At 46.6% G+C, this 24,148-nt stretch overlaps 1 protein-coding gene across 2 annotated transcripts in view; it reads left to right on the top strand.

Moving 5' to 3' along the window:
• The window catches only part of CNBP (CCHC-type zinc finger nucleic acid binding protein), a 54,620-nt gene that overhangs the window by 18,647 nt on the left and 11,825 nt on the right, over positions 1-24,148 (top strand). For both annotated transcript variants that reach the window (XM_033926407.1, XM_033926406.1), the window contains exon 4: positions 7,928-8,126. In XM_033926407.1, coding sequence (XP_033782298.1) covers positions 7,928-8,126 — 199 coding nt within the window. The remainder of the gene's footprint in view (positions 1-7,927; positions 8,127-24,148) is intronic.

The raw sequence follows: 24,148 nt of genomic DNA, 5'->3' as shown, positions 1-24,148 counted from the left end.
TGTGGCTGGGCTGTACTTTCCTGACAGTCTGCAGACTACAACTACCAGCAACAACAACAATTTCCCGAGGTCGGGTAAGGCAAGTTTCCCCTGAGGTAGATTTACTTAATTTTATTGCCGTCAGGTTGTGTGTGCTGTGCACTATTCAGGGGCAAAAATGGCGGCAGAAGTAGTGAAGAGGTGTTCGCACTGTGGGAAGCGCCAAACACCATCAGGGTTGTATGTGGCTGGCTGTGCAGACACTGGGAAAGGAGGCCAACATGGCGCTGGATGAGTCGGCTGTTTCCTGCGCAGATGAAGCGCAGTTGCGCTCCCGTTCACTTTCAGCAGTGCCCAGTTCAGTTCAGAGCACGTCAGCGAAGGCAGTGTGTTAGTTACAAATTAGAATTTTCCTCTCCCGTCACAGATTTTTTTATCAGTGTCCCATGTGTGGAGACAGGCAAGAGGGAATCGGTGCGAGACACCCTTCAGGTTCTTCTGTAACTCGGGGTAGTGGTTCCAGTTCTTCTGGAGCAAAGGGGCCATGGAAGATATTCTATTTACTTCATAGTGCCCAAGAAGAAGGGGCTCGGTCAGACCGGTGTAGGATCTCAAATGGGTCAGTCAGTTTCTCAACATCAGACATTTCTGCATGGAAACTGAGATCAGTTATTACAGTGGTTCAACCAGGGGAGTTCTTACAGCGCTCGATCTCAAAGATTCCCATCTGGCCACCGCATCAGCGGTATCTTCGCTTTGCTGTCCTCAGTCAGCACTATCCGTTTCGGGCGATGCCAATTGGCCTAGCCATAGCTCCACGGATGTTTTCAAAGGTGATGATGGTAGTAATAGCAGCATTTCTTCACAAAAAAGGGATTCGGGTACATCCTTATTTGGATGACTGGTTGATTCGGGCATCTTTCAGAGAGGAGAGTTTGACAGTGACCCAAAGAGTGATCTCCCTTCTTCAATCTTTGGGGTGGGTTAACAACTTTCCAAAGAGTTCTCTTATCCCCTTGCAATCATTGGAACATCTGGAGGTGATGTATGACCCAAAGGTGGGGAAGGTGTTTCTACCCAGAGACGGGCGACGTTAGTCTTAAGTTCGCCACTTTCTCCAGTCACCCAGACCAAGATTCTAGGATTATGTGCAGGTTCCAGGATCAATGGTGGTGGCTCTGGAAGTGGTGCCTTGGGCTCACTTTCACACGAGACCGCTGCAGCAATCACTTATGTCACGGTGGTCCCCGGTATCTCAGGACTACAATCGTCATCTCCAGTGGATTCCTCAAGCATCGTTCAGCATGAATTGGTGGCTGAGCGAGATCAATCTGTTCAAAGAAATGCCACTGGCATTGCTGGACTGGATCATAGTTACCTTGGAAGCCAGTCTGTTGGGGTGAGGGGCTCAGTGCCTTCAGTCCTCAGAGAGTTCTGGTCTCAGGAGGAGGCACAGTGGTCGATCAATCTTCTGGAGTTGCAGGCGATCCGGCTAGCGTTTCAGGCCATGATTCAGGGTTGACCAACGAGGGTCTTTTTGGGCAGTGGTGGTGTATATCAACAGGCAGGGAAGTATGCAAAGCCCTCTGTTGGCGAGCGAGGCAATGATCTTACTTTGGTGGGCAGAAACTTATCTTCCTCTTCTGTCGGTGGCTCACATTGTGGTACAGGCAAATGTTCAGGCAGACTTCCTCACAGAAACCTCCTCGATCCCGGAGAATGGGAACTGTTCACTCAGACGGTCAAATTCAGAGGGGGGATTTCTTGGAAATAGACCTCATGGCCTCATCTCAAATTGCAAAGCTTCCTAGATTCTTCAGCAGGCACAGGGAGCAGGTGTCAGAGGGGATAGACGCGTTGGCTCTTTCGTGGCCGCCTGGTCGTCTTCTCAGGGTATTGCATCACATAGCTCGCTTTCAGGGCACGATAATCATAGTAACTCTGGATTGGCTGCGCCAACTGGCTTGCTCAGACTGGACTGCAACTGGAGAATTGTATCATAGCTTGCAAGGTCCAAGCTATGGCAGTTTCTGTAGCTTTCCTTAGATCTATTTCTATTAATAAAATCTGCAACGCTGTTACCTGGTCCTCAGTTGATACATTCACGTCTCATTACTGCCTGGAAACTTTTTCCAGATGGTATGGACATTTTGGCTACTCAGTATTGCAACATTTATTTTTTTAAAGGCCAACTCTCCCACCATCCCATTCTAATTAGCTTGGAGGTCATCCATGTGTGAGAATATGCTGCCTGCTTGTCCTGGGATAAAGCACAGTTACTTCATAACAGGTGTTATCCAGAGACAGCAGGCAGATATTCTTACAACCCACCCACCTCCCCGGGTTGGCTTGTTAACTGGCTTATCTTAACTGAGGGATCGCGCGCCTACATCAGACGGGAAGGCACTCGTGCATGCACAGTGTGGGTTGATTGCGAACTTTCTAAACTCTTAGTTGCGATCCACTTTTCAAGTGTCCGTTCTGGGGCTCCGTCGGTGACATCACCCATCGGTGAGAATATCTGCCTGCTGTCCCTGAATAACATCTGTTACGGTAAGTAACTGCTTTCAGGGAGTGGAGCAGGAAGCGAGCTATTCCCAAATATAAAACATCAAATTAGGTCTGGGCAAAAGGAGAAAAATTGAAATAGTGCAGAGGGAATAGGGAGAGAGAGAGTTTCAAGGAGGAAGGACATAAAATAGGGGATAGTGAAAAAAGTGTGGTGAGGGATTGGTTGGACAAAAGTGCTACAGATGGCCTGAATGGAGAGAGAGTGGCAAGACCCTAGCTTTTGATTTGTCCACATTACCTGCCCTGCTCTTGGTGGTTGTTGTTCACTCCTATGAATCTTGCTAGCACTCCATGAATTACCAAGTTTCCTAGGGCCATAGGTTGAACAAGCATGATGCACTAACTCTTGCTTTTCACATGCTCCCCTCCCCACACATACCATCTTTCTTTTTTTCTTTTAAATTAGTTGATTTTATACAATACTACAAGAGTGGTAAACTAAAGTAGAAAGAGAGAAAAATGAATGCAGATAAAGACTTTATGACCTATCTATTTGGTCTATTCTTGTCATCTACTATCCCTTCCTCTCCCTTAGAGATCCAAAGTATTTTCACAAGCTTTCTTGATTTCAGATAACTTTTTTTTCTCCACCTTCACTAGGAGGCTGTTAACGCTTTCATCACCCTTCTTGTGAAAAAGTATTTTCTGGGGTTACCTTTGAGTCTATCTAAAATGCTAAAAAAATACTTTAGATATTATGACATTTTATCAATCAACTCAAATAACTTTTAGGATATTAGTGATAAAACAGTTTAAAAACAAACTGTAAAAATAATCCCTTCAGCACACTACACAACCATTCATACAAATATTTGCATATTTCTAAAAATAATAAATGTCATATTCATTTTAATGTTATTAAAAGCAACACATACTGAAATTAAGGAAATTTTCATCCACACCAAATAAATTACATCCCCTTCCCTTAATTTCTTCACAAACAGACAAAGATCTCTCTTAAATCATACCTCATACCCACATATATTCTTTAAAAAATACAAATTATTCATATTCCTACATAACATTATTCTGTGTTCTGGCAAAAAATTATTAACTTCTAATTAATTTCATGAGAAAGAAAACCTTCTCTTACATTCTGAATATTCAACTGCATAACTCATTCCATTCCCACACCCTATTCCAGAGTTGAATATATCATATATACTAATTGAAATTAATTAAAACAAATAACCACTCTCACTTCTCTACCATTCACACTCTAATCCAGAGACAACTGCATCACTGAAAGCTCACACCAAATTCATTACCCTATCAGTCATGTATCAACCCAGACTTTTAAATGCACTCCACAATGTGTCTGCAAATCACTCGTGTTCTTTATGGGAATGCAACCAATAGAGTGCAATTTTATCTGGAGCCGCCAGTCTTAAATCCATCCCTTACATGCCACGGGGAATACACACGACTCGACTTTCTCGCGTGTAAATATTGTTCACAAAAGATTCCTTTTATATTCTCGATTTTATTGGTGGTCATATTTATTTATTTATTTATTTTTCTATCATTGTTGGAGGCTTGGTGCACAGAGATTTCCTTTTTGTTAGGCAGAGAACTTTCTTCCTCAGGAGACAAAACAGCTGATGGACTGATGCGACAAAAGTTGTGGAATCGAGGAATGAACCTTAAAGTATTGTAGCCACGGTTTCAGGGCTTCGACAAGACATACGGCAAAAAACGCTGTTTGGCAGTTTTCTGCCAAAAGTTGGGACTTCTAATAAAATCTGAGGTTGAATTTAGATATCATCTTTGCTTTTTTTCCTGCGTGCTTTTCCCTAATACTGTGCAAAATAGAAAGATAGGCAGTTGTAAATTTGGAAAAACGAAATAACAATCACCACATTAATAAATAGAAATAAAACAAGAATGGAAATTAAGAAAAAAGCATTTTATTGGACTACTCCATTTTTGAATTAGCTTTCAGAGGCCAAAACTAACTAAACTAAACCTTAAGTTTGTATACCGCATCATCTCCACGGAAGTAGAGCTCGACACGGTTTACAGGAATTACTAAAGAAAGGAACTCTAATGGGAGGAAGGAGGGCTTGGTAAAAAGGAAGGAAGGATGGGGACTAAGTAGAGTGGAGAGGGAGGTAGTGGTTACATTTTAGAGAAAAGCCAAGTTTTCAAATGTTTTCTGAAACGTTGGAGTGAGGGCGAACTTCGAAGAGGGGCAGATAAGCTGTTCCATAGCTCTGTGATTCTGAAGAGGAGGGATGTTCCAAGTCTTCCTGTATGGGAGATGCCCTTCAAAGAGGGGAATGACAGTATGAGTTTTTGAGTGGATCTGGTGGAGTTAGGATTCGGGGAGAGCCAAGATAGTGGAAACAGGGGAGGAAGGATGCCGTGTAGAGACTTGAAGGCTAGGCAGGCGCATTTGTAGTGAACCCTGAGGAGCACTGGGAGCCAGTGAAGCTTAGACAGAAGCGGGGAGACGTGGTCGAATTTGCTTTTTTCGAAGATTAATTTAGCCGCGGTGTTCTGAATCCGCTGAAGCCTGAGAAGACTTTTCTTTGTTAGGCTTAAGTAAATGGAGTTGCAGTAGTCCAGTCTAGAAAGAATAATGGATTGAACGAGGATAGCAAAGTGTTGTTGGTGGAAGCAGGATCTGACTTTCCTTAGCATGTGAAGGTTGAAAAAGCATTTTTTTTACTAAGGAGTTAAGGTGATCGTTGAAGGACAGTGTAGAGTCGATGATGATTCCCAGAACTTTGCTTGAGTGCTCAAGCTGCAGTTTGGTGCCAGAGGATAATGGGATGACGGTGAGCAGCTGATCCAATTTTGGGCCTAGCCAGAGTAGTTTAGTTTTGGTTTCATTAAGTTTCATTTGAACGGTGAGAGCCCAGGATTGGAGATTCGTTATACAAGAGGAGATGTTGTCAGAGAGGTTGGTGAGGTTGGGATCAGTCTCAAGGAGGACAAGGATGTCGTCGGCGTAAGTGTAAAGTGTCTCAGAGGGGGATAGTTGGAGGAGTTTCAGGGAAGACATATAAACATTGAAAAGAATCGGGGATAGAGGTGAACCCTGAGGAACTCCACAAATCGGTTTCTAAGGGGAGGATGAGGTACCGTTCATGTTAACGAAGTAGGAGCGTGAACGTAGGAACTTCAAGAACCAGTCTAAGACTGTGGAGTGTGTGCCAATTTCCGAAAGTTGGAGGATAAGAATGTCATGATGGACAATGTCGAAGGCTGCAGAAAGATCAAATTGAAGAAGGACAGCGAACTTGTTGCAAGAGTGAAGATGTTGGACTTTAGAAATTAAAGAGGCCAGAAGGGATTCAGTGCTAAAGTTGGGTCTGAAGCCATGTTGGTAGGGTAGAAGAATGGAAAATCTCTCAAGATAGGATGAGAGTTGGGTACCTATGATGGACTCCAGCATCTTGGTCAGAAGAGGAATGTTAGCTATTGGGCGGTAGCTGGACGGTGTGGAGGGGTTTAGATCAGCTTTTTTCAGTAGGGGGGATAATGCAATGTGTCCCATTTCTACAGAAAAAAGGCCTGAGAGTAGGGCGGAATTTATAAGTTTGGTGAGAGATGAGATGGCTTGTGTGGGAATATTTTCGTATAAGTAGGATGGGAAGGGATCCAAGGTACAGTTGCAGGATTTTAATTTGAGGCAGAGTTTGGAAATTTGGGAGTCTGAGACGGGATCGAAGGCGGTCCAGGATCTATCAGCTGGGATATGGTTGGCTTCGGATGGATTAGTGTTGCTCCTCATTCTTCGGTCAGTACAATATACTGCTGTTACAGTATCCTGTCCTGAACTTGTTAGTAAAAAAATGTATTAAAATTAGTCTAATAAAAAGATTACTTTATTCCCATTTTCTATTTAAAAAAATCAATACAGCTACAGTAAAGCAACAAAAATTTGTTCTATCTTTTCTCATGCTTTAATCACCTCTTCACTCCTCCTTTGTAGCCTCTGTTCTCTCTCCCTTCCATGTGTCTACCCTCACTTTCTGTGCTTTCCATCCACTGTGTCCCCATCTCTCCCCCGTGGCCCTGCCTCTCCTGTCCACCTTTCCCCCTTTCTTTTCCCCTACATCCCTCATCCCAAGGCAAGCATCTTTTTTTCCTTTTCATTTGTGGATTTAGCGTCTTTCCCACTCTTCTCTCCTTATTTTTGTCTTTCTCTTACCTCTGCTGTTCTAGCATCTCTTTTCCTCCCTCCTTGACTTCAGCTCCTCCCATTCTTCTCCACTGCCTTATCTTATCTCGCTTGTCTCCTATTCATCACCTTCCCTGCTTGCCTTGTAGTAAGGCATCTTTTTTTATTCCTCCTCCCTTGCTTTTTCTTGTCACATAAGCAGCACAGCTTTCACAATATGCTGCTCTTGCCAGCATTGAGCCTTCCATCTCTGCCGGGACCCGCCTACTTCCTGTTTCCACGAAAGCAGGAGCTGGCAGAGAAAGGCCCGATGCCAGCAAGAGCAGTGTTTTTTTGTAGAGGCTACCATCGTGGAAATGTTCTCACACCATAAGGACGCTGGGCCTGCACTGAATTGGTGAGACAAGACACCCCCCCCCCCTCCAAACAGATCTAATAGATTCAAATGGATTCAACTGAGGTGAATTGGAAATCTGCCAGCTCTACTCCCCCAGTAGTCCAACATCTCTCTCCTTCCCTTTCTTTTGGCTTGGATTGGCCACTGTGCGAACGGGCTATTGGGCTTGATAGACCATTGGTCTGACCCAGTAAGGCTGTTATGTCCTTCTCCTTCCTACTATGGTCTGGCATCTGTCTTCCCCTGAAGGTCTGACATCTTGTCTTTTTTTTTTTTCTTCCCCATCTCTGTGGGTCAACATCTCTCTAATAACCATCGTCCCACAAACCTCCTTGCATTCCTCCCCTCTACGGGATCCATTAAGGCAGCAGCTCTTGCAATCTTCGGGCGGCCAGGAAGCTTTTCCTCTGCTACTGCTTTCTACCTATGCAGAGAGAGGAAGCAGTAGCAGAGGGAAAGCTTCCTGGCCAAGGCAGCGTGTTTACCTCACTCATGTCTCATACAGTAGAGAACACAAAAAAGGAACAAGGTGGGTAAATGAACTTCTGATTGACATGGAAGGAGGATGTGTGGTGGGCATATTTTTAGATTGCCTAAAACATCCTTTGGTGGGAAGGGAGCAAAATAGTACAAATGTGAATAACTATGAAATTGAATGTTAATCTTCATTTGATAATGTTAAAAATCAGTCTGAGGCATACATTTTTGTCCTTTTAACCATCATCTTGATTGTCAATAAGGTATGTTCTCCCACATATAAATTTCTAGTCCATACAGCTTGTGATAAGTGAGGAGTTTACTTGAATGCATTTGTGTCTGTGTGAATAACTATTCAACTAACCTTTTCATAGCCTGCTACAACTGTGGCAGAGGTGGCCATATTGCCAAGGATTGCAAGGAACCCAGAAAAGAGCGGGAGCAATGCTGCTACAACTGTGGTAAACCTGGCCACCTGGCTCGGGACTGTGATCATGCAGATGAGCAGAAATGTTATTCTTGTGGAGAATTTGGTCACATTCAGAAAGATTGCACCAAAGTCAAATGCTACAGGTAAGTTGAAGATAACATGAAATAGTTACAGCTAGTGCTAGTTGTATCCATAGTTAAAATGGCTTTGCTGTGAGCATTATGATGTAACACTGCTCTAATTGTGTTTTCTAAGTAAAGTGCTTTGTTCTTTCTGATGCAACTAAAAAAAAGAGGTACAGTTGCTACTGTTTTAACATGAAGCAATGCCATTAGCATATTTTTGGTTAGGAATGAAAACAGTACAGTGTAACATTTTATTATGTCCTTGTATTTTAAATATTTGTAATTATCTAGAATTTTGTTTAAATTATTTCATTTAAGATGTGATATAATTAAAATTCTTGTAGAATCCCACTCTGTTCCTGGACTATTGGGTTATTTTCCCATACTTGCCAGAACGTGTAAGAAGCCTCATAACATAGTCTTGAGCTCCTCCTCTCTTACCTCAGGACTGCTCCCCAGGAAATCAGTTTCTTTCCTACAAGCCAGATTGTAAGAGCTTGTCTCTTCTGCTCATGTCTTTTTGTTCATGGATCTTTCCCTTGCACTGTAGAGGTTCCTCACAGGGCCAACTCTGGCTGCGGGAAATTGCAGACTTTCCAGGGGGTTGGCTGCTTGTTGGTGCACTCTGGACAGCTTGCATTTCAGATCAGGGCTCAGGGACTGTTCCCTTGGGAGCTTGCTCACCCCGTGTTTGTTCGCTAGTGTGTCAGGCACAGGCTCCATGGTGGTTTTTCCAGGATTGGGGCTAGACTGTGTTCCTCAACCAGGCATGTGCGCAGCGTGTCCGAGTGTGGCAGAAGTACTCGGCCATGGATGTCAAGCCAGTGGGGCAGGCAGAAGATCGGCAGTCCAGCTTGCTTGCTTCTTAAGGCAGAGGCTCTCCCTGTAAGCAGATTCAATTTCTCTGGCAGCATTTCCGGACAGCACATGGAACAGTGTCCCTTTTCAGATTCTATACTCTCGGTGTTCAATCCCTTCCCAAAATCCAAGAGTTGCAGAAATTCAAATACTTTTCTGGAAGAGATGATGGTTACTGTGGATAGGCAGACTGGATGGACCATTTGGCCTTTATCTGCCAGCATGTTTCTGTTTCTATATATCTTAGAGAGTAAGTTAGAGCAAGCCCCCTGCTAGCAATCCATGCAGAAGTCTTTTGAATTGCTCTGCTGCTTTTTCTTCATTTTTTGCTTAGTTAATGCAGTCCTGCAAGTCTGGACTGCTGCTTCACAGAGAAATTTTGGTAGATCTGTGGAGCCAGCCAGCTTGCTTGAATGCATTTGTGTCTGTGTGAATAACTATTCAACTAACCTTTTCATAGCCTGCTACAACTGTGGCAGAGGTTGGCCATATTGCCAAGGATTGCAAGGAACCCAGAAAAGAGCCACCATTCTTTAACTCTGAGTCTATTCTCCCGGAAGTTAGCTTGCCCGCTGATCTTGTCAGGGGTTAAGCGCAGGCTGTATGCATCCTGAACAAAAATTCCCCAGGTTTCAGGGTGCAGACTGCATGCCCTGTCGCATGGAAAGAGGATCCATGGCGGAAGTTAGTTGGTGGCCGGCTGACTGACGGTCTCCATTCAGCTGCTGTGTGAAAAAGCTGACAGACAAGGCACTTCAGTGACTTTGAGTAAACCTCCATTATTTCCTATGGGTACTTCAGGGGTGGTTTGTAAAACGTGTTTAAACTCGTTTTTCACAGTTTGAGGGTAGGGTTCAGGTCCCCCACCTCCTCAGACCACAAATCGCTATTTTTCTAATTTTTGGTTTTATAAATTCGCTAGCGATGGCCATCTTGGATTTTAATCAATCTTTCCCCCGCCCCTCCCCCCCAAAAAAAGTTTTATTTCTGCCTCAAAGCCCCTCAGTTTGGCTAAAAATTTTTGGGATGGACTCCCCAGCCCTTAATCTGTCAAATGTGTGCCTTGATTGTGCTGGATTTATGACCGTATACCATGTGCTGCAGCGTGCTGAGGGAAGGGAGTGGGAGCTTTGGCCTTTGCTGCTTTCAGGTCCTACAGGGCTGGGGAGCCAGCCTGGGTCTGTGAATTCAGAGAAATATCTCACCCAAGGGCTGTTTGAAGTTTGGCACCAAATGCCTGCGTTCCAAGCCTGGGGACTCTCTTGGTGCGGTGTGAGCACCTTAGCAGGGCCCTGCAGTGCACAAGGTGTGAAATGTCACTGAACCTTTTTTTGGCTCACCTGGAAAGTGTTTTTATTTTATTTTATTTTTTTAAAATCTTTATTCATTTTCAAATCAAACAACAAATGCACAAAAATATATCATACAAGTAATTCCAATATAGCACAATAATATCTAACACATAAGATCTAATAGTGTAAAAAACAAAAAAAAAACCACCCACTCACCCACCCACCCTTCATCACATTCTTTAGATCCAGGTCATTGGATGCTGCTGGAGGGCACATCAGTTTCTTCTAAACCAGTTGCGCCAGTGGCAGAGGTCCCTTTTCTACAGTCTTCTTGTCCGGCTATGGCTGAGCTCGCTTGCATTGTCAATAATAATAACTTTATTTTTATATACTGCAATACTACAAATAGTTCTAAGCGGTTTACAGAAGAAGAGACTGTATATAGACAGCAATATTAAAGAGGATTTTTGAAATTACATTAGCATGTTGAGGTTAGTCAAATTTATCTGGAAGTGTTTTAGGAATGCATCAAGGCTGAAGTGGGGTCAGAGAAATTTGTCATAAGTTTTGACTTCTAAAAGTTTGATTAAAGTGCGTTTGAAATAAAGTTTATCCAAGGACAAGCAGGCATGATATTCTCACATGTGGGTGACGTCATCTACGGAGCCCCAGCGCGGACAGCTTTTCAAGCAAACTTGATTGAAGTTTCAAGTTTGCTATACTGCACCACGCATGTGCATGCCTTCTTGCCCACTAGAGGGCGCATCCCCACCTCGTGGTCCTCAGTTCAGTTTTTTCCGCGGAGCCAGAAGCCCTGTGGAAATTGTGCTCTATATCTTTTGCCTTCTGACACGCGGCTGAGAGTGTTTTCTCGGTCGCTGTGCTTGATTTATTGTTTTCATTCGTTCATGTGTTAGTTTCCGTCAAAAAAAAAAAAAGTTTTTCGTTCGGCTCCGGGGGCTCCCGGTAGCCGCGGCCGCGGGACCTCGTTTGTTCCCGGCCATTTTTGAGTTCATGTCCCGTCCCTTGACGGGCTTTAAAAAGTGCACCCGGTGCGATCGGTTGCTTTCAATTACCGATCCCCACCGGTGGTGCTTGTTGTGCCTAGGTCCTGAGCACCCGACCGACTCCTGTACCAGGTGCTCGACGTTTCAGAAGAGAGCTCTCCGCCGCCGTCGTTCCCGAATGGCGGAGCTCTTTACTATGGACCCCGTGGCGGGGAAGGCCATGACGTCGGCCTCGGCTTCGGCCCCGGCCTTGACCTCGGCCTCGACCTCGCCCCGACAGTCCGCTTCGTCCAAGCCGGCGTCCTCAACCCCGAAGTCGACGGTGGGTAAGTCCTCACTTCCTTCTTCTCTTCCAGCCTCGAAGAAGCCATCCTCGGGCTCATCGACAGGGCGGGTGGGTCGTCCTCGGCCCCGCCCCGAGCGTCGAAGTCGGGTGCCCCGAGGGAATACTCGAGACCGAGGTCGCCCTCGAGGGAGCACCCACCGGCCCCGGATCTACCGACTATGATGGGAGTTCCTGTTTTTCAGGACTTACTCCGGGCACTCATTGCTTCGGAGCTGTCCGGTGCCCTCGCGCACCTACAGCCGGCATCGACCTCGACGGCTTCGGCGGCCTCGGTCTCGGCTCCCTCGACTTCGGCCCCCGGGGTGATTCCGACCTTGCCCTCGACCTTGGTTGACCAACCTGAGCGGAGTGTGCGGCCGCGGGACAAGGTGCGTAGGGTTAGGAGGATCTCTTCCACTTCTTCCTCGTCGAGGTCCTCCCCGGGCTCATCGCCCTCGGGTCGGCCTCGGGCGAAGCGTCGGCCGAGGAAGCCCAAACGTCCTCGGGCTTCCCCTCGGAGACGCGGTCGCTCCTCGCCGACCGGGGCTGAGACACTGCGTGTCTCGGAGCTCCGCCTCAACAATCCGAGGCTTTTTCGTTCCTCCGAGGGAGGGTTATCGAGGGACTCCTCGCCGAGACGGAAGGGACAGGCCTCGGTGCCTCGTACCCCGGGGACTTCCCATAGGGGTTCTTCAGGGCATAGACGGTCCCCGACCCCGTCGAGGTTGCTTGGTGCGGCGTCGTGTGGTTCGGGGTCTGGCACTGGTAGGGAACCTCGGTATTCCCGTGTGGCTTCCCCTTCCTTTTTGGCGGCGTGAGCTTCTCGATCTCCCTCCCCACCTTCTAAGCCCTCCTCCTTTTCGAGATTTGTGCTTGATATGGGGAGGGCTTTGGACCTGGATCTGGTTTCCGGGTCTCAATATACGAAGGAATTTTTGGAAGAGCAGGATTTGCCTTCTCCCCCGAGGGAGACCCCTCGTCTGCCTCTCAATAAAGTCCTCCATCAGACCTTCCTGAGAAATTTGGACTCCCCTCTTACAGTCACAGCGGTTCCGTCGAAGATGGAGTCGAAGTACCGTACCATCCCATGCAAGGGCTTCGAGAAAGCACAACTGTCTCACCAGTCGTTGCTGGTCGAGTCGGCATTAAAAAAGTCTCAGCCTTCTAGGGTCTCGGCTGCGGTGCCTCCCGGACGGGAAGGGCGGACCCTGGACAAGTTTGGTCGCCGCCGCCTCTACTCCAATTCCATGATGGCGGCCAGGGTCCTAAATTATGCGTTCACTTTTTCATCCTACCTGAGGCAGATGGTGAAGGCGTTACCCCGTTATCATGGGGTCATGCCAGATTCCCATAAGGGGGACTTTGGTACTTTTATTTTTTTTTTTTTATTATTATTTATTTATTTAAATTTTACATAATTCACAAGAATATTCCTCTTGTACAAGTAAAACAGAAAAGAAACAAATTAAATAAACTCACAATTTCTACTATCAGAAAAATTTCATTCTTTCTTAGACCAGTAACTCTGGAGGGAGAGGAGATGAATATATTGAAGAGATAACAAACATAAGTAATAACTATATTCTTGAAAGGCTTAACAGTCTTTAACCCCCTCTTTATTTCCTACTCTTAAGCATTCCGGGTAGCAAGATTCTTTAAATCTAAAAAGGTGCTTAACTGTTCTGGTGCATAGTAGACATATTTAACACCTTGGTATTTAATTAAACATTTGCATGGATATGCTAATAAGAATGTCGCTCCAAGGGTCAAAGTCTCTACTCTCATTGCTAAGAATAGTTTTCTTCGGTCCTGCGTTGTTCTCGTGACGTCTGGAAAAATCCATACTTTCTTTCCAAGAAAGATTTGTTGAGGATTTCGGAAATATAAACGCATAATTGCATTCATATCTTGTTCGAAAACAAAAGATATGAACATTGTGGCTCTCTCTATAGATTCGGAAAGTGTAGTTTCTAATAGTTCAGTAACATTTAAAGCGTCTATTGTCAAACGTTCCTCTACACCTGGGTCGGTTCCTTCAATTTTCTTTTTCGGCAAATAGTAAATTCTGTTAAGTGGAGGTATATGTTCAGGGGAAAACTTTAATACTTCAATTAAATACCTTTTCCACATATCTATAGGTGTAACCCCCAAGGCCTTCGGAAAGTTCAAAAGACGCAAATTCAGTCTTCGGTTGTAATTTTCTATTTGTTCAATTTTTTTACTCAAAATTATTCTTTCCTTTATCAAATTATTGGTTATAGCTTGAATATTTACCACATTGTCCTTAACCTCTTTTATCTCCGTTGAAAATTCATCTTTAGTTTTCTCCAAGGATTTCCCCAAAGCGTCCACAGTACTTACAAGTGTTGTCAAGTCACATGAAGATCTGGCTACCTGGATGTTTAGTCTCTCGAGAGAATCCCAAATCTTCTCGAGGGTAATCGCCTCCGATTTAGATGTTTCAGAGCCAGTAATAATACTGGCTCTCACTTCCCCCTGCTCTCCTCCTACTCTCGCGATTCCGAGCCCCTGAAACGGGGTCTCCCCAGCGTTCACTTCCGCAGAGGAAGCCTCCATTCGGGCCGCGAGTTGAGCAGGGTGCGGAGGCGGAGCAGGCTCCGGAGGGGAGAGAGAAACCTCCTGCCCGAAATCCCCAGCCGCTCTTCCGGCCGGAGAGAGCCCGAGACTACCTCCTGGAGTTACGGGGCCAAACGAAGCTGCAGCGAAGTCCAGGATAGAACGCTGAACGGAGGTAGATGTCTGGGCCACAGAGGGCTCAGCTCGGACGCTGCCCTTCCGTTTAGAATGAGGCATCACGGAGTAAGTAAAGAAACTGTCCCGGACCGCTGGTGTAGTCGCAAGCTTCACGCTGCCGCCATCTTGACTCCTCCCCCTCTTTTCCCGACTTTGGTACTTTTATGGCCAACTTGTCACAGCTGCGTCTATCTTTTTCATGCCATTTACGACGCATTTGAGTTGGCATCCAGGGTCTCCGCCTTTGCGGTAGCGATGCGCCGTCTCGCATGGCTCCGGACGGTTGATATGGACCCCAACTTGCAGGAGCGCCTGGCTAATCTGCTATGTGTTGGGTCGGAATTGTTCGATGAGTCCCTGGAGGCGGCGACCAAACGCCTGTCTGAACATGAGCGCTCCATCGCCTCCTTGGTCCGTCCTAAACCCCGGGTACCACCGCAGAAGCCATTTAGACCTCCACCGCAACGATACCCTCAAAAGTCCACGCCGGCATTCTCTAGGCCCCCGCCCCGGCGCCCCCAGCAGCAGGGCAGAGCAGGCCAGCAAAAACCTCAGGCGCAAGGGGCGTCTAAGCCGGCGCCGTCTTTTTGACGTGATGAGCGGATGGGGGCGGGCCCCCTCCGCACTTGTACCGGACCCCCTGCCCATAGGGGGCCGGCTGCGGGCCTTTCATTCGGCCTGGGCGATGATCACGTCAGACGCTTGGATGCTCCGTCTCATCTCCGAGGGTTACTCGCTGTACTTCTCAGCCATGCCGCCGGAACAACCGCCAGGGGCCTCTCCTTGCAGTCGATCCCAGCTTCCTCTTCTCCTCTCGGAGGCCAGGGCCTTGTTGAGCCTTCGGGCGGTGGAGCCGGTCCCCCCAAAACAACGGGGGCGGGGGTTTTACTCCTGTTACTTTTTGGTCCCAAAGAAGACCGGGGACTTACGCCCCATTTTGGACCTCCGGAAGCTCAACAAGTTCCTGGTCCGAGAGAAGTTCCGTATGTTATCGCTTCAGGTTCTATACCCTCTGTTGCAGGAAAGGGATTGGATGTGCTCCCTAGACTTGAAGGAAGCGTATACTCATGTTCCGGTGCATCCCGCCTTCTGCAAGTTCTTACGGTTCCAGGTGGGGGAGTTGCACCTTCAGTATCGGGTCCTTCCCTTCGGGCTGGCGTCGTCGCCTCGAGTCTTCACGAAGAGTATGGTGGTAGTCGCGGCTGCCCTGAGATCTCAGGGGCTACAGGTCTTTCCCTACCTGGACGATTGGCTGATTAAGGCATCGTCCAGGGAGGGGGTTATCTCAGCGACCCAACAGACTATCATCTTCCTTCAAAGTCTGGGGTTCGAAGTGAACTTTCCCAAATCTCAGCTGTGCCCTGCTCAATCCCTTCAGTTTATCGGGGCCGTGCTGGACACGGTTCGCCTTCGTGCGTTCCTCCCCCCTCCGAGGTTGGAGGCTCTGCTTCGACTGTGCCGTCAGATTTCGCTGCAGCGCTCCGTCTCAGCGCACCGTCTGATGATTTTACTTGGCCACATGGCGTCGACGGTTCATGTCACACCGTTCGCCCGATTGCACCTGAGACTCCCTCAGTGGACCTTGGCCTCCCAGTGGCGTCAAGATCGGGACCCGCTCTCCTTTCCTGTAACAGTGACTCCTTCCTTGAGACGCTCGCTCCGTTGGTGGACCAACTCTTCCAATCTTTCCGGGGGTTTGCTCTTTCTCGTCCCTCCGCATCGCAAGGTCCTGACCACGGACTCTTCGGAGTACGCTTGGGGGGCTCATCTCAACGGTCTGCGGACTCAAGGTCTATGGTCAGCGGAGGACCGTCTTTGTCACATCAATGTGTTGGAGCTTCGTGCCATTTTTCTGGCTGCTCGAGCGTTCTGCCACCTGCTGCACGATCAGGTAGTACTCGTGCGGACGGACAACCAAGTGGCAATGTATTATGTAAACAAACAAGGGGGGACGGGCTCTTGGTCCCTGTGCCGGGAAGCCCTGCGCCTTTGGGAATGGGCGGTCTCCCAGAACATCTTCCTGCGGGCGGTTTACATTCAGGGAGAGAAGAATTGTCTGGCCGATAAACTCAGTCGTCTACTCCAGCCGCACGAGTGGTCCCTAAACTCCCGAGTTCTGCACGAGGTTTTCGGCCGCTGGGGGACTCCTCAGGTGGATCTGTTTGCCTCCCCGGAGACTCACAAACTGCCCCTCTATTGTTCTCGGATGTACTCCCCGGACCGTCTAAAGGCCGATGCCTTTCTTCTCGACTGGGGAGGGAGGTTCCTTTATGCGTTTCCTCCTTTCCCCCTGATCTTGAGGACGCTGGTTCATCTCAAATCGTCCAGAGCCACTATGATTCTCATTGCGCCGCGTTGGCCTCGTCAGCACTGGTTCTCCCTGCTCCTTCAACTCAGTGTCAGGGAACCTCTGCTTCTGCCTGTCTTTCCCTCTCTGCTGTCTCAGAGTCGGGGTTCGCTGTTGCATCCCAATCTTCAGTCCTTACATCTGACGGCTTGGTTCCTTTCCCCTTGACTTCGGTTTCTGTTTCGCAGTCTGTCAGGGAGGTTTTGGAAGCTTCGCGCAAGGTCTCGACTCGGCTTCGTTATTCCCAGAAGTGGACCAGATTTTCATTCCGGTGTTCCTCGCACCATCTGGATCCGAGTTCGGCTCCGGTGTCTTCGGTTCTGGAATATTTGTTGCATTTGTCCAAGTCTGGACTGAAGACGACTTCCATTCGAGTCCATCTTAGTGCTGTTGCTGCTTTCCATCGGCATCTTGAGGGTCGGGCTCTCTCTCTTCATCCTCTGGTGACTCGTTTCATGCGGGGTTTGGTGAATGTTCATCCCCCTCTGAAACCCCCTCCTGTAGTTTGGGATCTTAATGTGGTTTTGGCTCAGCTGATGAAGCCTCCTTTTGAGCCTATTGATAAATCTCATCTTAAGTTTCTCACTTGGAAGGTGATTTTTCTGATTGCACTCACCTCTGCTAGGTGAGTTAGTGAGTTGCAGGCTTTGGTTGCGGACCCACCTTTTACGGTGTTTCATCATGACAAGGTGGTTCTTCGCACCCATCCTAAATTTTTGCCGAAGGTTGTGTCTGATTTCCACCTCAATCAGTCCATTGTTCTTCCGGTGTTCTTTCTGAAGCCCCACTCGCATCCTGGCGAGGTGGCGCTCCACACGCTTGACTGTAAGATGGCGTTGGCTTTTTATCTTCAACGCACTCAGTCTCAACGGAAGGTTCCTCAATTGTTTTTGTCCTTCGACCCTAATAGGTTGGGACGTCCGGTTTCCAAGCGCACCTTGTCCAACTGGTTGGCTGCTTGTATTTCTTTTTGCTACGCTCAGGCTGGTCTCGCGCTGCATGGTCGGGTCACGGGACATAAAGTCCGAGCTATGGCAGCTTCTGTCGCTTTCCTCCGGTCTACTCCGGTGGAGGACATCTGCAAGGCTGCCACTTGGTCTTCGGTTCATACTTTCACCTCCCACTACTATCTGGATACGTTGTCCAGAAGCGACGGCCGGTTTGGCCAGTCGGTTTTGCGTAATCTGTTTTCCTAAATTGCCATCCTCCCACCTGCCCTTTTTTGGTTGGCTTGGAGGTCACCCACATGTGAGAATATCATGCATGCTTGTCCTGGGATAAAGCACAGTTACTTACCGTAACATGTGTTATCCAGAGACAGCAGGCATATATTCTCACAACCCGCCCTCCTCCCCGGGGATGGCTTCTTTGCTGGCTATGGAACTGAGGACCACGAGGTGGGGATGCGCCCTCTAGTGGGTAAGAAGGCATGCACATGCGTGGTGCAGCATAGCAAACTTGAAACTTCAATCAAGTTTGCTTGAAAAGCTGTCCGCGCTGGGGCTCCGTAGATGACGTCACCCACATGTGAGAATATATGCCTGCTGTCCCTGGATAACACCTGTTACGGTAAGTAACTGTGCTTTGTTAAAGCATTTATTCCATTTGCTGCTTAGTATCTCTTGTAGATACAGTCCTTCAAGGATTGAAAAGCGAACAAGTAGGCACTTTGGTATAAGTTGTGCCTGGAAATTCGAAATGATGAGAGAGATTGGGGATGAACTTGTTATAGTTTTGAAGCAAAGGAAAGCAAATTTAAATTTGACCCTTGCTTCCATAAGCAGCCAGATACTATGCCATATTTGTCTATTGACTCTGCTTTTATTTTGGATCCAGCCGATATCCTTGCTGGGACTGGTCAACATTGTTGCCCTGAGAGTTAGGATTTGGATGAGGACCCCTCCATCAGCAGGTCTTTCAGCATAGATTTGTCCACCATTTTATTGCTGGGGTTATGCAAGAGAGAAAAAAGACCTTCTCCCCCCCCCCCCCCCCCCCCCCCCCCAATCCATAGCTTCCTGGCTGGTTACTGGACAGTAGGATGCCCAGGTTGCTCTTTCTGGCTATCTCAAGCTATGCTTAAGCTTTCTCCGTTGGCTCCTAATTTTCAGCGGTTTTGAGCACCCTAAGGTGAATTTCGCTGTGGCGCAAGATATCCTAGTGTTGAAGGAGTAGTGTTTAAGGACTCCCAGGATCACACAGTGATGGTTTTTATTATTATTTATTTTACTTTTTTTTTTTTAATCTTTATTCATTTTCAGAAATTTCAACAAGTGTACAATAATCATTCAGAAATACCTTAATTCATCACTTGACATTCTTGTTTGTATTACTCCAAATAAATATTTATAAAAGAGACCCACCCCTCCCACCCATATACAAATACTTAACATATATCAATTATTATCAATCATAATCCCACTCCTCTTTATCTTGTCCAGTATTCAGGTGTTTAAGATGTCTGATCACTAGAATAAATAGTCAATGGCTCCCAAATCTTTTTAAACTTATTATAATTGCCTTGTTGCATAGCAAATACCCTTTCCATTTTATAAATATGGCACACTGAGTTCCACCAAAAAGTATAATTTAGTTTAGTATGATCTTTCCAATTCCCTGTAATCTGCTGAATAGCCACCCCTGTTAATATTAATAGAAGTTTATTATTATTAGCTGAAATTGGGCTTTTAAATCTCATTGAAGTACCAAATAATTTAGTATCATATGAAAGGCAACATGATTTTCTAACAATGAATTAATTTGGGGCCAAATTAACTTCCAAAAGGCATTTATATATGGCAAAAAAAAAATCAAATGATCTAATGTCCCAGCTTCTAAACCACAATGCCAGCATCTATTGGATCTTGAACTATCTAACTTCTGTAAACATTTTTTGAAGTGGCTTCTTCAGGTTTCCAGGTGGTGGCAGTCTCCTTTGTGGTGTGTACTTGTCATGTGCGATTGCACAGGGTGTCCTCTTGCGGAAATGGAGGTCTGTCACCAGCTAGTGCTGGAAGGTGTGGATTAAGTGGCAGACACCCTTTCTGATCTCATTCGAGTTCTTACTGCTTATGTGATGTCTGTGTGCCGGCCTCTTTGATTCTACGGTCAGCTTCTTTTTTGGGACAGGGCCGGTGTTACTAAACACTTACTTGCGTCTCTCCCTGTGCACAAGTGTCACCAAACTTTGGGAGAGGATGGTAGTAATTTTCGTCCCTCGTGCTGTTTTCATCAGAGATCATCTGGCTTTTACTCCTAGAAATATTCCCAAGGATACGGACAACTCTTCCATTCCAGCCGTCCTCAGACATCCGGATTCCGGGCAGCTACTTCTCCTAAACAGCCCTTCAGAGGGCTGCCTTGCTCAGTTTTACTAGGAGTGGACTGACAGCATTTAGGAAGGGCACAAGATTGCTTTCTTTTGCATGCCTCCAGCTTGTTTCTGGACTTGCCGGCAGGTCGGCCAAACAAGGAGTCGAAGGTCTGCGCTACTTTGCAGCGTCTCTTAGATATCTGAGCACTAGAACCTATTCCTGAACATGAATCTGGCTTCGGCAAATACTCTTTATACTTCATCATGCCAAAGTACAGCTCAGAAGACTGAAGGCCCATTATGGATCTCAAATTGGTCACGCGCTTCCTTCGTCTTCCTTATTTCCGAATGAAAACCATGCGCACGATCATTGCTGCTGTCTCCTGGAGTGTTCTAGTGTTCTTATCGCATAGAGGCTTTCCTTCATATTCCAATATTTCCGGAGCATTGTAGATTTTTGTGTTTCCATGTTCTGCAACAACATTTCCAGTCCACGGCTCTTTCCTTTGGGCTTGCGACAGCTCCCCGTAGTTTCACCAAGGTGATAGTTCTAGTAGCGGTTTTACTCCACATGCAGGGTGTCCAAGTCATTTTTTCTTGGACAACTGGTTGATCCAGGCTCCATCTCAATACAAGTTCACCCATATGGTGGAGACAATAGTGTCTCTGCTATAGAGCTGGGGTTGGATTGTCAACTTCAAATAGAGCCAGTTGACACTATCTCAGACCTTGGAGTATCTGGGATTTCTTTTCGTCACCCAGCAGGATAATGCGTTTCTTCCTGAGCCATGAAGTCCGCAACTTCAGTGACAGATCAGAGATGTCCTGAATCTTCAAGCTCTCACTCCCTGGCATCTGCAGGTGCTGCGGTCCATGGCAAATTCCTTGGAGGTGGTCTCCTTGGCCAGTGCACACATGTGCTCTCTACAGGAGTCCCTCCTTTTGGTGGTCTCCACGTCATCTCTTTCAGATGCCGCTCCCCTGGATGGCACCAGCATGCAGAAGTCTGCATTGGTGGCTTCAGAGAGGCTGTCCGCCAGGGCAAGTTTCTTCAGATATTAGAATGGTTAACTCTTATGACAGATCCCAGCCTGGGGTGATCACTGTGGGGACCGCTCCATTCAGGGGCAGTGGTGGTCTTGTCAGTGGTGGTGGTGGTCGATCAATCTTTTGGAACTTCAGGAGATTTGCCTGGCATTGCTCACTTTCAGCCCACTCTGGAAGGAACAGTGGTGCGACTATTCTCAGACAACACCACTGTGGTGGCATATATAATTCATCAAGGGGGCACAAGAAGCACTCCTTTGGGCCTCAAGGCTTGCATGCTGTTTCGCTGGGTAGAGTTACATCTTCTGTCTCTCTCAGCAGCTCATGTGATGGGAGTCGACAAGTCCTGGATCCAGAAGAATGGTCCCTCTCGCAGAAAGCGTTTCCATCTGATCGTACAGTGCTGGGGTTGGCTTCAGATGGACAGTCCAATCTGATGTTGCCAAATCGATTATCACAAAACATCATTCTCCTGACAAGCCGAGGCATTCCACAGAGCCTAATAAAGCAGACCAAATCTGGACTTCATTCTCTAGCTTGTCCATCTCAGATACAACAAAACTATTATCCAAACTGTCAGCATTTCGCAGTCCCCTAGACAACTGCCCCACATACCTCCTTGCAACCATTCCCGAACAAATTATCATCTGGATCACCAACCTTCTTAATACCTCCCTAAATCAAGGCCAACTACCAGAAACAATGGGAAAAATTGCTCTTACTTCCATACCAAAAAATCCAAAGGCAGATCTCATGTTCTCCATCTACAGACCCATTGCTGGCATACCTATTCTAACAAAAATCATCGAGACCCATGTAAGTAAACAACTTGCAACCTACATCAAGTAACATTCATGTCTCCACCCAACCCAATTAGGATTCCGTCAACAACACAGCACTGAACTTCTCATCCTCGCTTTAATCACATAAAACAAACTACTATTCAGTACGGGACGTCAGGCAATACTCCTGCAATTTGATATTTCAGCTGCCTTTGACTCTGTGGATAATTGCCTTCTACTAACAAAACTGTCAGAAATCAGAATAACTGGTACAGTGCTAAAATGGTTCTCTGACTTCCTACAAAACAGAATACATTGTCTAAAAGAATGAAGAGATCTCCAGCCCCTGAAAAGCCTTCTGTGGGGTGCCTCAAGGCTCTCCACTTTCCCCCATCCTGTTTAACTTCTTTATGATCTCCCTCGGAAACATCAAATTTGATGATGAAAGCATAATGTCCTTCGCAGATGACATTCTGCTACTTATTCCCATAACCAACAACCAATCAGATGTCGCCAGCAAAGTCTCGATCTTTGAAAGAATCCAAAATTGGGCAACAATCAACAAGCTAAAACTAAACCAAACCAAAATCGTATACTTCCACACAGCCCAACAGACAGCACCGACTAGCATCACTCTCCATTTGTGCTTCAGAGCATGCAGAGGTTCTAGTTCGCTTACTGCTCATCCAGATGCGACTAGATTTATGAGAGGGACGCTTTGTTTGTGGTCTCCCTTGCGTCATCCTTTCCCTTTGTGGAATCTTAACATCGTTCTTCAAGGCCTGGGGGAAGCTCAATTCAAGCCACTGGAGGATGCTACTCTTCAGGATATGATGATCAAGACGGTCTCCTTTCTGGTTGCCATCTCGGCCCTGTGTATTTGAAGTTTCTGGCTCTTTCCTGCAGGGAACCCTTTCTCCGTATTATGGACACAGGAGTTGTTCTCTGTACTGTACCTTTCTTTCTACTGAAGGTGATTTCTACCTTCCATGTCAACCAGTAGATTCATTTAGAGCGAAAGAATCAGATCTTGCTCAAGTTGGCTGTCAGTCTTGCTCCATTATTTGGAGAGGACTAATGATTTCCCACTGTCTGATCACCTCTTTGGCCTGACTGCCTCGCTGTGGTTGGCCGGCATCCAAGTCCTCGATCACTCGATGGATTCACCTGGCCATTTCCATGACTTATGTGGCTGCTTGCCACAGGTGATGTTTCTCTTAATGCTCACTTGATTAGAAGTCTTGCTGAATCGTAGGCGATTCATCCAGATGAACTTTGCAGGGCGGCTACTTGATCCTCTCTTAATACCTTTACCTGGTTTCACCAAGTGGATGTGGCGGCTCGCTCTGATACTGCTTTTCAGATCTCGGTTCCTGGAACCTACCCTGTGATTTGCTGATTCACCGATTGTCTGCCTTTGCATGTACTGGTAAGCTGGATTTCAATTTCCTAACCAGTCTTTCTAAGAGTACCATGCAAATGTGTTTTGCATTTTGTCTTTTTTTGGTAGGGGGGGTTCCCTTGGTATGGTGCCCCCTTCTATCTGTAAAGACTGTCTCTTTATAGCATTGTTCTTTTTGTTCACGATCCTAATGTTTGCTGACTTGTTTCAATTGTTTGATCTAATTTATTCTTAGCAGATTTGACTTACCTGTTGGGGAGTATCCTCGTACCCTCTCTTTTGCCTTTGTCTTCTACGGATGTTCCTGGCTGCTTTGTCAACAACTGATTTCCTGGGGGCAAATCATGAGGTAAGGAACACAAGAATCTGTTATGAGGCTTCCTACAAGTTCTGACGAATATGAGAAAATAACCCAGTAGTCCAGGAATAGTGTGGATTTACAAGAAAGAAGATTAGAAAAGGTAACCTAAACTTTTGTTTCAAAGGAGGATCTTCCTCCAACCCCTCCCCCCACACACACACACTCCTGCACTGTCTTCTACTCTTCCAACCTTGCTTATACCAGCCTGACCTCAGCATTTCTGCCTCTTGATCCCTCACTACTTAGCTGCTACCCTTTTTCTTCATGTGGCCCAGTACTGGAAAGTTTACATTTTTCCCAGCACACCTCCTATTGCAGAAGCCATGGACAGACAGTCTTATCACAATAGCAATATTGCTAATCCTGTTAGACCAGCTCAGATCCGTGGATTATGCTCCCTTATGGAGGTAGAGAACCTGGAACTTAGCAGCATACGTATTTTCTTTTGTATCTTATATAGGTTTTTGCTTATGAGGGATATTAAATAAATAATGACCCTGGTACTTTTGGATAGATTGTGAGCCTACCAGGACAGATAGAGGTAATGCTTGA

The sequence above is a fragment of the Geotrypetes seraphini genome, chromosome 17 (assembly GCF_902459505.1).
Source record: "Geotrypetes seraphini chromosome 17, aGeoSer1.1, whole genome shotgun sequence".
NCBI classification, from domain to species: Eukaryota; Metazoa; Chordata; class Amphibia; order Gymnophiona; family Dermophiidae; genus Geotrypetes; species Geotrypetes seraphini.
Note: the sequence above shows the minus strand (reverse complement) of the source record. Positions and strands in the feature narration are given on the sequence as shown.